This window comes from Pangasianodon hypophthalmus, chromosome 1 (assembly GCF_027358585.1).
Source record: "Pangasianodon hypophthalmus isolate fPanHyp1 chromosome 1, fPanHyp1.pri, whole genome shotgun sequence".
In the NCBI taxonomy this organism is placed as follows: Eukaryota; Metazoa; Chordata; class Actinopteri; order Siluriformes; family Pangasiidae; genus Pangasianodon; species Pangasianodon hypophthalmus.
Window position 1 is genome coordinate 17329858 of NC_069710.1, and position 16408 is coordinate 17346265.

General features: G+C 37.4%; 1 protein-coding gene across 2 annotated transcripts; it reads right to left on the reverse strand.

Moving 5' to 3' along the window:
• Positions 1-1787: 1787 nt before the first annotated feature.
• On the reverse strand, positions 1788-16339 carry cpne3 (copine III). 2 transcript variants are annotated; one of them, XM_026926304.3, is made up of 17 exons: positions 14989-16339; positions 13518-13658; positions 13222-13401; positions 12853-12927; positions 11828-11899; positions 11315-11395; positions 9629-9718; positions 8694-8792; positions 8507-8593; positions 8310-8369; positions 8086-8219; positions 7309-7363; positions 7174-7225; positions 6920-7053; positions 5259-5495; positions 4831-4945; positions 4428-4591 (listed from the first exon to the last, which is right to left on the reverse strand). In XM_026926304.3, the coding sequence occupies exons 2-16, from the start codon at positions 13647-13649 to the stop codon at positions 4835-4837; spliced, it is 1599 nt and encodes a 532-aa protein (XP_026782105.1). In that variant the 5' UTR covers positions 13650-13658; positions 14989-16339; the 3' UTR covers positions 4428-4591; positions 4831-4834. The 2 variants fall into 2 exon arrangements, with proteins under 2 accessions (XP_026782104.1, XP_026782105.1); XM_026926303.3 differs by lacking the exon at positions 4831-4945 and having other exon boundaries at positions 1788-4591; positions 14989-16332.
• Between the last annotated feature and the right edge of the window lie 69 nt (positions 16340-16408).

A 16408-nucleotide genomic window follows, 5' to 3' on the forward strand; every position in this document is an offset into this window, starting at 1 on the left:
ATACAATTCATCCTTAACAGTGTGTGAAATTAGCACGTGTGTCTTTGCTGTCTCAGCGCTGCCACTTTTTGAAACTCTCAACAGTGTGAGACTCCTCTGAAGCAACACCTGTTTAGAACAGGTGTTACAACTGTACCACAGACCGCACCCACGCTTTCACATAATCTTGCGAACAGAAGCAGCATTCACGCTAACTGGTAGTGTAGAGTCAAAATTAATATTAGAAAACTACTTGTTTTTTTTTTTCTTTCTTTACCTGGCACAAAGTGAGAATGGGCAAGAATGGGTGAAACCCAGTTTTGTTTTTCTTTGTTTTTTTTTAACGGACACAGAGAAATGACATACTTGTATATGGATGTAATGAAGTCACAACTGAATGTGTTAATTTAGAGAAAACGTGTGTTATAAAGCTATAATATGTGCTAGCTCTCCCCTGCCTCCATTATTAGCTATGACAGTGAGAAACAGACATGCAGCTACCACACACTGTAGGGCAGTTAGTCTCAAAGTGATGTCCGGGGGCCACCAGGTGGTCTGTGATTTTAATTTTTATCACAGTGATGAACATCACAACCTACCATTTTCAAAGTTACGAAATTCATTATTGACTTCTTAGAGTTATGAGACAGTTTAACAGGTGTCTTGAACTGAATGGGTTTAATGCAAATCTCAAAACTCAAAAACAAGTAGGACTTTAAATAGTGTCAACTTGGACCCAATGTGTTCGACCAAAGTGGAAAGTTCAGGAATTTAAAAAGGCTCTGTGGCCCCAATAAATATGCAAGATATTATTGTTTATTTTATAGCTTCATTATAAAATAAATCTGTACTGAGGGGGTCTGTGGAATTTATTTATAGTTAATGGGGTGCCTGGCTAAAAGAAGTCTGAGAATCACCATTACAATGAACAGTTTAACAGGATAGCAGGTACTACAGAAAGTGCTGGGTTAGGTCTATTCTAGGTCCTAACCTATTCTAGGTTATGTTTTTTCCAACATTAGTAATTAGCTGTGGTTCATTTAATCAACTGAATGTATTGAGTCATTTCAAATCACATACTGTACTTATGATCACTAGAAACATTTGATGCATGAAGTGTTTGGAAGCAGGTAAGATCATTAATTTGCAACTATTGTAGGTTACTGTGTATAAGGAATACTAACATGGGCTTAGACTGAAATATAGTTTTAAAAAAAAAACAATTTACACCTTCATTATTCTTAGTATGGAACTTCCCAGCGCAGCAGGTGGATTTCAGCTGCATCCATTTCCTCAGCAACAAACAATGCACTAATGCTGCGAGTATATATATATTTATAAATTTTGCTTGGTGTTTCTTAATTATTTCAAGGTCAAACAAAGGAAGTTGAACATATTGATCATATGTGATCATATGTGGTAATAATAGTAGGATACAATCTCTTTTCATGTCTTGTTTATCTAAATAAACTGATTTTAAAAAGCAGACTAAAATGTATTGTGAATTAATTAAGATTCTACTTTATTGTAAAAGCATATCCAAGCTTGCTAGGAAGCTGGGGTCAGAGCACAGGGTCAGCCATGATACGGCACCCCTGAAGTAGATGTGGTTAAGGGCCTTGCTCAAGCACCCAACAGCAGCAGCTTGACAGTGGTGGGGCTTGAACCCCCAACCTTCCGATCAGTAACACAGAGCCTTAACCTTTCAGCCACCAATCATCATCATCATCATCATCATCATCATCATCCTCCTCCTCCTCCTCCTCCCATATAATCACAGTGCATCCAACAAAACACAAAAGACAATACGCATTCAACAATTTATGTACAACAATTTATGTGTTCAGTTAGGACAGTGAACTCCATGCTGATCACTGCTTTGGCTGAAGAATATAGGTCACAGTGAATACAAGGCCAATATCTTAATATAGTTGTCACTGTTCCAGTTCAATCCATTTCACTCCTGATATACAAACATCTTCATGGAATTTGGGATAGAAGACTAATTTAAGCATTAATCAAATTACCTGCAACTAGAAGCAAACAAAACAAATTAAAAGAAGCAATACAATGTGTTGATATAATCACTGTGCCCACCACAATATGACATGTGGTTATCATATTATGTAGTCATTGTAGTCATGTCACACATCTGTGTATATCACTTCCCACAGTGTAGCCCAGTTTGAGAATTTGCATCATGATAGCTTTCTAACAATTACTTGGACATTTCTTTATACTAAACTCCACGTTTTAAAAACATTAAACTCAAAATTAAAAAGTGCACAAACTTTTTAATCTCTAACCCTAGTGAATGGGAAATATTATACTACAACTAAGCACAGATATACACATCTGTATATTCAAATAATGATTTTATAAAAGTAGAATAAGTTCATTAATACTGTAATATAGGTTAAACTAGTCATAAACTAGTCATAAAAAGGAACACAGAAATGTAAAACCTTGCTTTTACCATGACAACCACCCAAAGACAGCAAAGACGAACAAGACCCATTTGGAAGTTTGGTAAGACACTTGCAGTATTAAACAAGTCACCTCAGTCCCCCTACACAAACATAACCAACACAGTGTGGAGTCCTTTATGAAGTCATATATATAGTATGTGGTGTTTGTGTGTGTGTGTGTGTGTGTGTGTGTGTGTGTGTGTACGTATGTGTGTTTGTTTGGAGCAATGTGAGTGTGTTCTACGAACCTGTTTTTCTCGGAATTAGGGATAAAAATGATACACGTTGCTCCAAACAAATTTTGTTTAAACACAGTTGCTTTTTTTACTATTAATTTCTTGAAGTATAATGGGGAAATTTTCTTGAAATCAAAATGGGGAAATTTTAACAGTTTAGTTGCAGGAAATGAGTTAAGAGGAATCTTTTCAACAGTATACAGTAGCTGTATAGTATAATATATAGGATCTGGAGTCTAGTCTGGGAATACTGGGTGCCTGTCAATCGCACAGCACCATGTACACACTCATTCACTCATCTAAGGGCAAATTAGCATAGCCAATTGACCTAGTGGCATACTTTTGGCGGTTGAAAGGAAACCGGAGGAACCCCACAGACACACAAAGAACTCCACACAGACAGTAACCCAAGCTCAGGATCGACCCAAGAATCCTGGTGTGAGGCGGCAACCTGTGCTGTGTGCTATATACCCATTCAGGTCCATACAGGTCCTCAACAGTGTGATTAATATTATGGCACTTAATTAGCATAACAACATTAACGATTAAAGCATTTTCATTAAAGGAACTGTGTAAACTATGATAAAAATAATAACTTTCCTCTAAATATTAAAGCAATTTATATAACATATAAAAATATATCCAGTTTGAATAAAAAATTATTATAGCATTGCTGGAAACCTGATATATAAGGCACCAAACGGGATTCAACATAACCAAAAATAGATTAAAAAAACAATACACACACACATTTGAACCGATATGTGTAAACATGCACTTAGGCTATGTTCACATTAGTAAATTTAGTGCTCAATTCAGATTTTTTTGCTCTGATCTTTTTGCCTTGATGGTTCCCATTTGTATTTGAATGTAAGAGCATAAACTAGGTATGGCAAAGTACAGCACTTGCCATACCTTAGCTTTGTACAGAAAATCAGTGTGATCAAATCGGACTGAAAAGATCTGTCTTCTGGGTTCACACAGCTCTGCGCCACATTTGGGCAAAAATAGTACTTGGGACACTTAAATTCTGTAATGTGAACATAACCTTAGTGAGGAGTTACATGGCACTTCTGTCTTTGTCTGGATTATTAAAGAGCAACTCAGAGCATGAGCTTATTTGATTGCAGTCAAAACATATCTTGTTTTAAATATACATATCTTGAGCACATCTACCTGACCCAAAGCACACTTGACTATTGTTTTCGGGTGCATGTAGTGTTGGGGTGTTAACTGGTATAAATGAGAACCCAGTGCGATATGGTGCAGAAAAAAAGCAGTTAAGATTTCAAAATCTTGTTTCTGCACCAGTAACAAAAGCTTTCCACAGAGTTAATTTGCTATCCTGAACAAAATGTTTCAGCAAATGTTTTACTGAAGTTTTTCAGATTTATTCTGGAGTGGTAATCTGGATCTGATGCTTTTCAAATCACACTCCTGCAGCATGTGACTACCATTCATTACCACTGAGCATGCAGGTTAAATTTTGCATTTTCTTGAGATAATTGAGTAAAGTGTACATGTATATACTGGACTATCAGATTAATATAAACATTTGCTACCAGTAGATATGAAGTTTATTACCCCAAATAAGCTGTGTGTATGAAGAGCTGCTCTTTAAAGTGGCAAGCTAGCACAGACTTTGTAGATCTATTTACATACTTCCTTAGAGTGATTTATTTAGGAAAGGACCAGCACGCTGGAAAGGAATGAAGCATGGGCTGGAGCTGGTGAGGTCTCTTATTGGTTGTTGCTGAAGTACCATTAGGCATTCATCTTCATTTGCCCGTCGGAATCAGCTACAGGAGTACTGGATTTAAGAGGGCTGAGCTTCAGCATGTTGAAGAAAGTGACAACCTGTCCAGGAACCTCTGCCAGCACACTCTGTGCCAATGCCTCTTTAGGAGCCTGCAAACACACAGAGACAGACAGAAAGAGAAGATGGTGTTAACAGCATGATTATGAGGTTAGTGATCATAAGGTGAGAAAGTCACAGTAGGCACCAAGAGACGTGATACATTAAATCATCATTCATGTTACATTTTCCATGTCTCTTATGCTCCATTCCATGCAACCTTTATTGCATAGAAAAGCAAGGTGAAGTCAGCAGAGACTGATTTTAAATAAGAAGCCTATAATAGCCCTACATGTCTATGAAGGGGTTGGATCATGGGGAGGATGCAGTTTTTTTAATGTGAAGTAGGACACTACTTGTTGAGGCAATTCTGCCAGTACACACTGGGCAAGTGCTTCCCTGGGTGCCTGAAAAGAGATGGAAAAAGAGGGAGAGGCTGGCAGAGCTTCAACGAAAAAACACACAATGAAGAGAGTATGCATATAATCAAGATGTTTTATGTAAATATGTTTATATAATTACTAAAATTCCTATGAAATATCAAGTTTACTTCCTATGTACTACACCTATTTGTATATACAATTAAAAATCTGAGGAAAAATAGTTGAAGAGATTGGTTTAGTTTTGTAAGCACAAAATGCAAAAAACACCATCAGCTTGAAAGACAGGAATAGAGCCAGACCAATACAGCTGTACAGCTGCACATCCAGGCCAACTTACATTCTGGAACTTTCTGTATGGCACAAACTGCACAATGTCCCGCACGGCTGGCTCTCCTGATGGAGATTTCAGACGTCCGTCATCCCCATCCAGGATCTCCATGTCAGTGAAGTCAGCCCCGCCCACACCCACAATTATAATGGACATGGGTAAATGGGAAGCAGCTACGATGGCAGCTCGGGTATGGTCCATGTCTGTGATCACGCCGTCCGTGATAATGAGCAGAACAAAGTATTGCTGTCTCACAGAGAAACACAGAGGGAAGAAATGAAAAACAGTGTAAAATACGAGCAGCTATAGTATGTTCATAGCATATACTGAAGAAATCACAAACTTCAACACAGTGCAAATGAAATCGTAAAAAAAAAAACCATAATACTTCAAAATGTGTTTATTATAGTTTAAAACAAACCGTAACTACATTTTACAAGACAACTATATTTATCATAATTATTAGTCTATTTTGGTTGTATACTTGAATCTGGTTGCTTAGAAGGCGTGCATTATTTTTGTATAACAGAACAGGTAGTTCCAGCTGTAACATGAACAATAGTTTAATATTAATTTGCTCATTCTAATACGTTAATGTTTCTACAGTGACAGCTGGTGGTGAAGAGTGACTGTTTATCGCAGCTATAATGTAAGTGAGAACAGGACCTAACTTGTCTCCTGGACATTCCACAACGTTAAATCTAACTATAATTAGATTTGTATTGCGGACACGCTACATAATCTAAGGCTAATAACAAACGGACTAAAAAATGTGTTGTTATTTAACAAAGAAAAAACCTTCACTGTTGATATGGTGAAGCATTCTGTAAGGAGATGTTTATTCAACAATTTTGAGAAAATGTGGAAAATATTGCTCAGTGCGCCGTAGCAGTCAGAGGTAAAGCTTTCCGCCACAGAAAAGGATGGAGGATGTTACGTTTCACTGTTTCTCTGTAACAAGCAGCTTTTTTTCTCATTCTTATTTCTTATATATTTTTCTTTTTATTATTCTTAATAAGTTCAAGAGAAAGTGAGGGAACGACTGCTATAACTCAACTGTTTCATGGGCATTCCATGACATTAAATGTAACCATAAAATTAAAAAGAATGACTATCATGACATTAGAAAATTATTAGAAGGTGACATTAGAAGGTGTTATTAGAAAATAGTCAACTTTCAGCTTCAAGTTGGGCCTCATCTCACCACTCCATCATTGATTATTTTCTTATAACAGCATGCCCTGTCATGTTTTATTCCTTAATACATATAGAATGGTGAAGAATCTGATACGTAATGAAGTTGCCATGTTAAGTATGATAGTCTTACTTGGATACTTTTGTGATATCACTCTATCCTTTTATCTGTTGCTCTTATAAAAGTAAGGTGATTTTGTTCAAATATATATTTACATAATGAATGTACATAACGCTACATCAACCATCACTCCATACACACATACACACACACACACACACACACACACCAATGCCAATGCCTAATCCCTTTGTGAGAAACCCTATATACAGTACACCAACTTCACCACCCTGTAGCTACTGCATTTAAAAAAGGTATTGTATATGCAATTTCCAATGAAAGGGGATAATTTGCTTTTTAAATGAAATGGCTTTAACAGAGAGATGTAATGGTTGTGTTCTGTGTTGATACTCACACTGGCTGTATTCTGTTGTTGCGCCTGCTGGGCAAAGTTGCTCACATGTCTGATGATAGGAGCAAAATTTGTAGGCCCATAAAGTTTGACCTGGGGCAGGCACATCCTGTAAGCTTCCACCAAGCCCTCTACTCCTACAGGAGCAACATCAGACACACACCAAACATCATCATCTACTATTCCCCCTCTGACCAATTACTCCATATCTACAGGAGCTTATTATCCTGCCACTTCATATTACTTCTATTACATACCAGCACAGAATGGATTAGATGCATTGAAGTTAAGTGGAAACTCATGAGACACCTGTAAAACAAATGTAGTCATAATGTTATAATACTCTAATACTTTAATTACCGGCACTAAAGTTAGAATATGATCATATTTACCTGCCAGTTTGGAGGAATCTGTGCCCCAAACCCAAAAGCTGGGAACAATTTGTCACTGCAAAAAACAAGACAGTATTCTTTGTATAAAATGTAAAAAAAAAAAAAAAAAGAGCCTTCCAGCATGTTTTTTTTAACTTGAATAAGAAATATAACCACTGAAATTGAACAATGCAGATATGACCATGCAAGTTTGTAAAAGCCAGCAATTGTGTTACCATTACTCAATGTACTCTATATCTTAATGAGTCAAGGCAAACAAACAATTTTTTCCTTTCGTGTAGTAGTGAGGTGAGACTCAAAGGAATTCTCAATTTCATGTGGAAGAAACGATTCATAAACTTTTCTACGCAATGGTGATAAATGAGACTGCAGAATTGTAACTGCCCCGCTGTTTTAAGAGCTAAAATTAATCCTTCGCCTGTCTCAGTCTGGTCTTTTAGTTGTCCCTGAGACTCGTTTACGCTCCATGGGTGATAGGGCTTTCTCTTCTTATGCTACTAAACAATGGGTTCTCACTTCCGGCTGATACCAGACACGCACAGACATTACGTATTTTTAAATCTTATCTTAAAACTTACTTTTTTTTAATTAATTTTGCATCTGATTTATTTTAATTGAGTTGTTATGTATGTTTATTTTTTATGATTTGTGCTTATGCATGATTGTGTTTTTTTTTATGTAAAACGCCTTGAGAAGCTACTTTTAAAGCTGCTATATAAAGTAAAGTTTTAATATTATTATTATTATTATTATTATTATTATTATTATTATTATTACCTGTCATAATCCTGAATCACCAGGCCAACAGACCAGATGGCAGAAAGGTACTCATTGACCCCATTAGGACTGATGTAGTGCAAAGAATCAGGAGACTTTGGGTCACCGTTTGACCCTGTGAAGTCCACTCCAACCTGCAGAAGAGGAAGCATGAGAGCCTGGTAGCCTGGTAGCTGAGGAAAATATTTGGCATACTTCAATATTCATGACTGAAACAGACTTACAGTGAAATTTATCTGGCAGCCACCCATGACGTAATCCAAAAATGAGTACTCCTTCACAACCTTAGCCGTAAAAAAAAGGAAAATAATTTTAAAACAATTTTACATGACAAAAACAAATTCAGAAACAGCGTCTCTTAAAACTGTGTAAAGCACAGCTAGCTCAAACAGCAGGAAAGGGCATGAGACAGGTACAATACCTGGCAGAGTTTCACACTCACAACACCAGAGTTCTTATAGTTCTTCTTCTTCTGCTTTTTCTTCATGTTCACACAGTCAAACTCTGCCTGTAGGACATAACACAACCCGTTTGACACACAGAAATATAATATAATGACATTTAATAGCTGTGAAAGTAAAATGAAAGTATTTTAAAGGCGCTCTCACCGGAGAAGTGCGTGTAGCCTCCTGCAGGCGTTTCATATTGGTCTCAAAAATCCCAATAAGGTCATGTGACCCATCATTGTCATAGTCGTAACATTCCACCTTCGGAAGCATCAAAGTAACAACATGACCATCTAAATCTCACTCCCTCACTTCATACTGACACAGCAAGCCAGACAGTAATAGAAGGCATGCATCAACACCAAACCAAGAACCATAGATAGGCAAATATCTATGATTCTCTCTATGATGTACATTTGTGATTATGACTTGAAACTTGAGTATGATGCTGCTTAAAAAAGGAACAGCAGAACAATGCTTTACAAAAGCATAAACATTAGCACCAGACAAGGTAACATTAGTTATGAAATCTGTAATGTAATGTACATATTAAATGATAACACATGTGATATGATATGATTAAAAAAAGCCACCATACTTAGAGTAGCCAGATATCTAATATGAATACCAAATAAGAGCTGGAATAAACTCTAAACCAACAGTTTAATTAAAGAAAGCACGTCAGTCCAGAAGAGTGCAACACATCACTCTAGAAGGAAGATGAAATAACTGCACTACTCTACTGGGAACACATTTAAGAACATTAGAGTTAATGCAAACCATGTGATATAATTAAACTCAACTGAGCAACCACTTTATGACAGTCGTCTTTCCTTTTTGAGACTTTTGGAAATAAAACAAGAAAAACATCAAAGTATTATTACACAAATAATAGACTGCTATCAAACAACTTTGCATGTATTCATTCATTCATTTAAGAGGAGTTCAAGGTTTATAACACACTCCCAAATGAGCTGCAGAAACCAGTATATTAGTAACAAGGCTATCATTACCATGTCAGATAAAGTGCCTTAAATGCAATTAAAATGCCTGAGCTAAATTAAGTATGGTGATTTGCTAGTGGAAGGATACACTACCTTGATGGGTTTCTCCATATCTCCTCCACAGAGAGACTGCAGAGGGATTTTAAAAGGTCTCCAACAGGGGTTAAGATTGTTCTTCACCACCTAGGATAACAGAATGAAGGAGAGATGCATCTTCTTCAGTCAGCACAATATTTCTGTAGTAAGTATCCAGATTATGTCATCTGATAATAAAGAATTTAGCAAAGTAGGCACCTTATTTATTTGATTATGACAATAAAAGGGTCAAGTAATGCAAGAATTAGCAGAGGATTGAAAAAAATACAATACAATATGTGACTATATATCTCCAAAATGACAAAAGCCATTAACAGGCTAACGAATTAAAAATATAACTGAATACAAAAATTGACTATAAGGTGGGTTAAAAAATAATAACACTTAAATATATCCTACACTCATTCAAAAAAATAAAAAATTACTTTATATTACTTTTTCATTCTTACTATACTAACAGGCTTTACATACTCATTTATTAATGGGCTTTATATTTTGAACGCAGCATTTACATCTTTAAAATAGTCAACTCTTCTATTTATCTAAAAATATACACTCACCAAGCACTTTATTAGGAACACCTGTACACCTACTCACTCATGCAATTATCTAATCAGCCAATCGTGTGAGCAGATACAATGCATAAAATCATGCAGATACATTCCTGCAGTTTTGGGTAATGTTCACATCAACCATCGGAATAGAGAGAAAATGTGATCTCAGTGATTATGACCATGGAATGATTGTTGGTTCCAGACGGGCTGGTTTGAGTATTTCTATAAGTGCTGATCTCCTGGAATTTTCACACACGACAGTCTCTAGAGTTTACTCAGAATGGTGCAATAAAGAAAAAACATCCAGTGAGTAGCAGTTTTGCAGACAGACATCTTGTTGATGAGAGAGGTCAACGGAGAATGGTCTACAACAGCAGAAGACCACGTCGGGTTCCACTTCTGTCAGCCAGGAACAGAAAACTGAGGCTGCAGTGGGCACAGGCTCACAAAACTGGACAGTTGAAGACTAGAAAAATGTAACCTGGTCTCAATTTCTGCTGAGGCACACAGATGGGAAGGTCAGAATTTGGCACCAACAGCATGAATCCATGGACCCAACCTGCCTTGTGTCAACAGTCCAGGCTGGTGGAGGTGGTGTAATGGTGTGGGGAATGTTTTCTTGGCACACTTTGGGCCTGTTAATACCAATCAATCATCGCTTGAATGCCACAGCCTGTTTCAGTATTGTTTCTGACCATGTGCATCCCTTCACAGCCACAATTTACCCATCTTCTAATGGCTACCTTCCAGTGTGATAATGTACCATGTCACAAAGCAAAAGTCATCTCAAACTGGTTTCATGAACATGACGATGAATTCAGTGTTCTTCAGTGACCTTCCCATTTATCAGATCTGAATCTAATAGAACACCTTTGGGATGTGGTAGAGCGGGAGATTCACAGCATGAAAGTGCACCTGAAAAATCTGCAGGAATTGTGTGAATCATGTCAACATGGACCAGAATCTCAAAGGAATGTTTTCAACACCTTGTGGAATCCATGCAACAAAGAACCTGTTTTGAGCATAAAGGGAGGCCCTACCCAGTATTAGTAATATGTTCCTAATAAAGTGCTCATTGAGTGTATAAGGATTTTTTTTTTCCATTTCCCACTGAAGCGGTGAATTATACCTCTGTTCTGTGGGCAAGCTGCCATCCTGAGTCCATCTGCCTGTAGAATTCCAGGTAGGGGTCTGATTTTCCAAAGAAATCCTGCAATCATCGCATTGTGCATAAATTATTTAACTTTGACAGCTTTGCTGATTACAATTTAAAATCAAGTTATGAATTAACTTTAATTAAAAACATTCAGTCTGATCCATTAATGTGTTAAAGTATTTGGACTAAGTGTGATCCAATGTGATTAAACCAAATTAAATCACAATAAACAGTTTCTATGACAAGAAAACATATTTGGTTTAATTGTGGTAAAAGAGGTGCTGGAGCGAGTACAACTAAACCAGTGTACATTAGTCATTCTTGTTGGAAAATGGATTCATTAAGAGCATTAATTAAATCTGTAATTTTAGAACAATTTAAATTATGAAAGAAATTTTAACAGTATGCCTTCACTCTAATGTAAGAAAATGTGAATTATTATTATTATTTTTTATTCTTTTTCATAAAAGCTAGGTTTTATCTTACCTTTTTATCCAGTTTCCTGGCCTCGACTTCAAAATTCACCACCCTATTATCCTTAATTTCCTCTGCAATGATCTAGAACAAAAACAAGCATTTTCAAAAGAAGAAAATAAAATGAGCTCAAACTAAAACTGTCTGGTCTCTTTTTTTTTTTTTTTTTTTTTACAATTCCTGCAACCTCAACTCGTATTCTTTTCTCCCCCATTTTGGTCAATTCTGCCAATTCCCACCCACTAGTCAGCTCTAACTGGGAAGGCTAAAGGCTATCATATGCTTGCTCCAAGACACATGAAGCCAGTTGCCATATCTTTTAATCTCCGGCTGACAGGGAAGAGAGAATGCCATCCCTCCTACATAGAAAGCACAGCCAATTTTGCTACCTAGGCTCCCGGTCATTAATGGCTGTGGCATTGGTGGGATTCAAACTTGTGATCTCCTGACAACAGGCCGAAACCTACACCAGTATTCAGCAGTGCTGACCTTCTGCCACAACAGAACACTAAAGACTATATCTGAGAATTAACATTAGATTATATGACAGATTCAAACTGCAAATATTAAGGCCCTTTTTTTTCAAAAACAGGGTTTGATGAAAACCAACATTTATGTAAACATATCTCATGTTTGCCTGAAAGTTTGCCAGAAAGCTAGCTTTCGTCTTTATGGCAATGCTCTGGGTCCAAAATGATACAAAATGATGATGCAGGTAATATTTACGGCTAAACAGATATAATCACCAAGGTGAGAAAGGGCAACCAATTAATCAGATGGGACAAAGATACACATTGTTTTTAATCACTCAAATTACAATGAATCAGATTGTACTGCTCAGCTAATGAGTATGCAAACATATCAAAACAACCTGCAACGTAAACATTCATACATAATTAACTACACTGGTTCTATAAGCAGTCTAACAAATCTAGCCAGGGCATCTAACTGCAGCCAGGTTATAAATACAAAAGCTAGGCAGTACATCTCAACTTTCTTTTTGCCATATTAATGCAGTATAATGGATGAATATTCACTGTAATGGTTCCTTTTCCTGCTGGTCTTTTGTTCTTCAAGATTAGTGGTCTGGTCAGCTTCCCACTTGACACAATCTGTGTTTAAACAACAAAAACAAAGAAAAAATGACTAAAAATTCTTTAAATGTACATGCAAACATGAAGAACCCTACAGATTTGAGATGCATTATTATATGCCTGAGTTGTGGGCTATAGTCCAGGGTTGTGTCTCTGATGGGCGGGGCTCAGCTGGTTAGTCAAAGTGAAAGTATCTGTACATAACTACCCAAACATGAGTGGAAATATGATGAATGTATATGATAGGACAATGTAAACACAAGAAGTTACAAAAGATTATGCTGATCAACAGTAAACAGCAGCTGTTCTTACCTGACCCATGGAACACTCCAACTCTCCAAGGAAGTCATCATCACTCAGCTCAATGGTTTTGTTGTCTATATCATAAATGCCAAATTTAAGTTTCTGTACAAGTTCGAAGTGATAATCGATGACAAACTTCTTGGCAAATTTGGGATTCAGGCAATTTTTTACTTTCTCTGTGCGGTCCACCTGAGAAGCCAAAGCAATACCTTTGTTATAAACTGGTTATAAACAGTGCCGTTTAATTGATGTCTGGCCTTTACCCACCTTTATCTAGTATGCCAGGTCTCTGCTCAAATACTCACCTCAAACCACTGACTTCCAGATGTACTCATATGCAGGACACACATGGGGTCAGACTTGGAGCCCACATCCATGTCCAAAAGGTTTTCACAGGAGACTGTGAGCTCCACTTTGGTCACACACTGCGTCGCCATTGAAGATAGCTTTAAAACATCATACAGTAAATAACAATTTTATTGAACATGGTTGCTTTCAACGTTTTACCTGTCCATGTTTTGTCCTCAGTGTTTTTAATTTGAAATATGGTGTACTCTCATAGTATATAACATACTGTACAGCACCTTTCATACTTATTTACAGCAAAAAAAAAATTGTTAGGGCAACATGTAACTAAGCAGTGTGCTAAGCAGCGTACCTTCTATAACGTAATGCAAGGCATGAAATCAGTTTTCCATATCACTTACGTAATTAAAGCTGAACGTAACAACGACACTTTCATGTGTAAAAGGCTGTCTTCAAGTTTACCTTACAATACTTTATTATTCTAAAGGAACTGCTAAGGGGTACGATGGCGCAGCAGGTTCCTGGACACAGGTTACTGTCTGTGTGGCATTTCACATAGTGTGTGTGAGTGTGTGAATTTCCTCCAGGTTCGCCGGTTTCCTCCCACTTCCCAAAAACATGCAGCTGATGTTGGTTACTCGGCTTTGATTAGCTACTCTAATATGAACGAATGTGTGTGCATGATGCCCAGTGATGGATTATCATCCCATCCAGGGCGTATTCCCACTTCATGCTGTGTTCCTGGGATAGGTTCTGGATCCACTGCAACCCTGACCAGGATGAATCAATCAATCAATCAATCAAAAAAGGAAAAGCTACTCCGCATTAACTCATGGTGCATGTTGATTCAGTCTATACGAGTTTAGCTTCTGAGTCACTCCTAAATTAACAATATTAAATGGCATGCACTGTTTTGCTTGGCCATGTTCTGCTCCTGTGTGTAATCTCAACATTAATGGCCTAAATTCATTTCATTCTCGTCAATTCTTCAATGTGAAAGTAACGACATAGTAACGACAACTACTTTATTATTACTTTTTTTAAATCATGTTTATGTTTATCATATTCACTCCGAACTATCTAACTGATATTCAGGCTTTTGATTAGGTTGATCTTTCTGCCAAGTGATTTTACACAGCTTCGTGATCTGCACTGAGTCCAGTTTACTAACATTAGCGACTATAGTTACTGCTATTAAATATGCTGAATATTCTAGACATTGTCAGCCTCGGAGATCTCCTATTAATCTTGCTAACTGAATAATTCACGTCAAATGACTGCTGAACCGTTCAGAATCAGCTTGCTAGCAAACTGGCTTGGCTAACGTTACCTTAGCCTTGGCGAACTTCTAAATGGAAATGGGTTCAAGTGGCTAACCTCAAATTTGCTTTTAACACTTACAGTTACCTCTTCAGCTTCAGAGTCTCAGTCGAAGACTGCACTATAACAGCAGCTAGACGGTAAACTTACCAGTGTAAGTATCAATGTATTATTCTTTTCCTTGAAGAGATTTCTGGCAGCTGTTTTAGCTTCACTCCCTTCCAACAGCACACACCCTTACTGACAGCACCCCGTGCGCATGCGCAGATCGCTTGCTTTTTGGTTAAGTGTTACAGTGTGTCTCAGTGCGCAGAGATGTAGTCACCTCGGAGTCATTTTCCGCCATAGGGAAAGGAAAATAGTCCCTGATTCAATCATTTTCTCATAACAGCACGTCCCGAAGTGTTTGTCCCATTTATACAACAGCAAATCGTATATAGTTATATTTAATGTTGTTTAACGCTGGCAGAACTAGTTCCTGTTGTCACTTACAGCAGCTGTAACCGCATGTAAACATTCTCTTACCACCCTCATTTTCTCTCTAGTAAGTGTTAAAGTGCAAAGTCTTCTGTCCTGAAGAATCTCCTGTAATGCAAAACGTAGACAGTTAAATTACACAAAGCTTCACCATATCAACTATTACACATTTTTCTTTCTTAGTAGCTGTTACTATAGAAACAATAAGGCATTAGAAACAGCACACTACTATAAACCTCTCATGTACAATATATAAAAGCCAGAACTATTTTCAGAGCCATGCTGTTATAATAAAATAATAACCTCTGTCCTTTAGTTACAAAATCACTGGCCCTTTTATCAGGTGTATACTGGTGCACTTTGTAGGGGATCACCATGGGAGCACCACTCAGCAGATATGATTTGGGTGGTGGACAATGTTCTGTCAGGTTATTCTGTGTTGTAATTGCAGTGCTGTGAGATAACTACTGATCAAAGGCTTAAGGACGATTAACATAAATTGCACATGAAAAAGAGCCAAAGTCTGTACACAAGCATGTCACACCAACTAGGAATTTGGATCTAATAAAGTGGTCAGAGCCTTGCAGCTGTACCTGATACACTCACACCAGCACAGCACACACTAACATGCTACTACCATGTCAGTGCCACAGCAGTACTGAGTGCACCACTCAAACCTTCTATATATTCTATACTGATGGAGGGAATAGAGCAAGGCTAACAACAGACAGCCTACAGTCCGTAATTGTCCACCTACCAACTGCATCCATATAGTGAGTGTACCTAATAAAATGACCACTGGGAGTATGTATTAGCCACTTAAGACATCAATTGTCAAGAATTTCAACGTCAAGTGTACGACTATCATATTACATTTCTTGCCCTACAATGCACTGGCATCCCACCCAGGGTGTATTCTCACCTCACTCCCAGTGTTAGAAGGACAGCCTCCAGATCCACCATAAAGTGGTTACTGAAGATGAATGAATGAATGAATGAATGAATGAATGAATTAAAATATTGCATTATGGCTCAATGGCAGAACTAGAATGGCATTACTTTGTTTATACAGATACACTACAGACAAGGACAA

Bases quoted from the DNA above. Each gene is read 5' to 3' on its own strand.
- cpne3 (XM_026926303.3), bottom strand. From the start codon at position 13,649: ATGGCGACGCAGTGTGTGACCAAAGTGGAGCTCACAGTCTCCTGTGAA. The intron at 8,594-8,693 runs GTGAGAGCGCCT...TATGTCCTACAG, and splicing joins AGGCTACACGCACTTCTCCG to GCAGAGTTTGACTGTGTGAA. The intron at 7,054-7,173 runs GTATGTAATAGA...TTGCTCCTGTAG, and splicing joins ATCTAATCCATTCTGTGCTG to GAGTAGAGGGCTTGGTGGAA.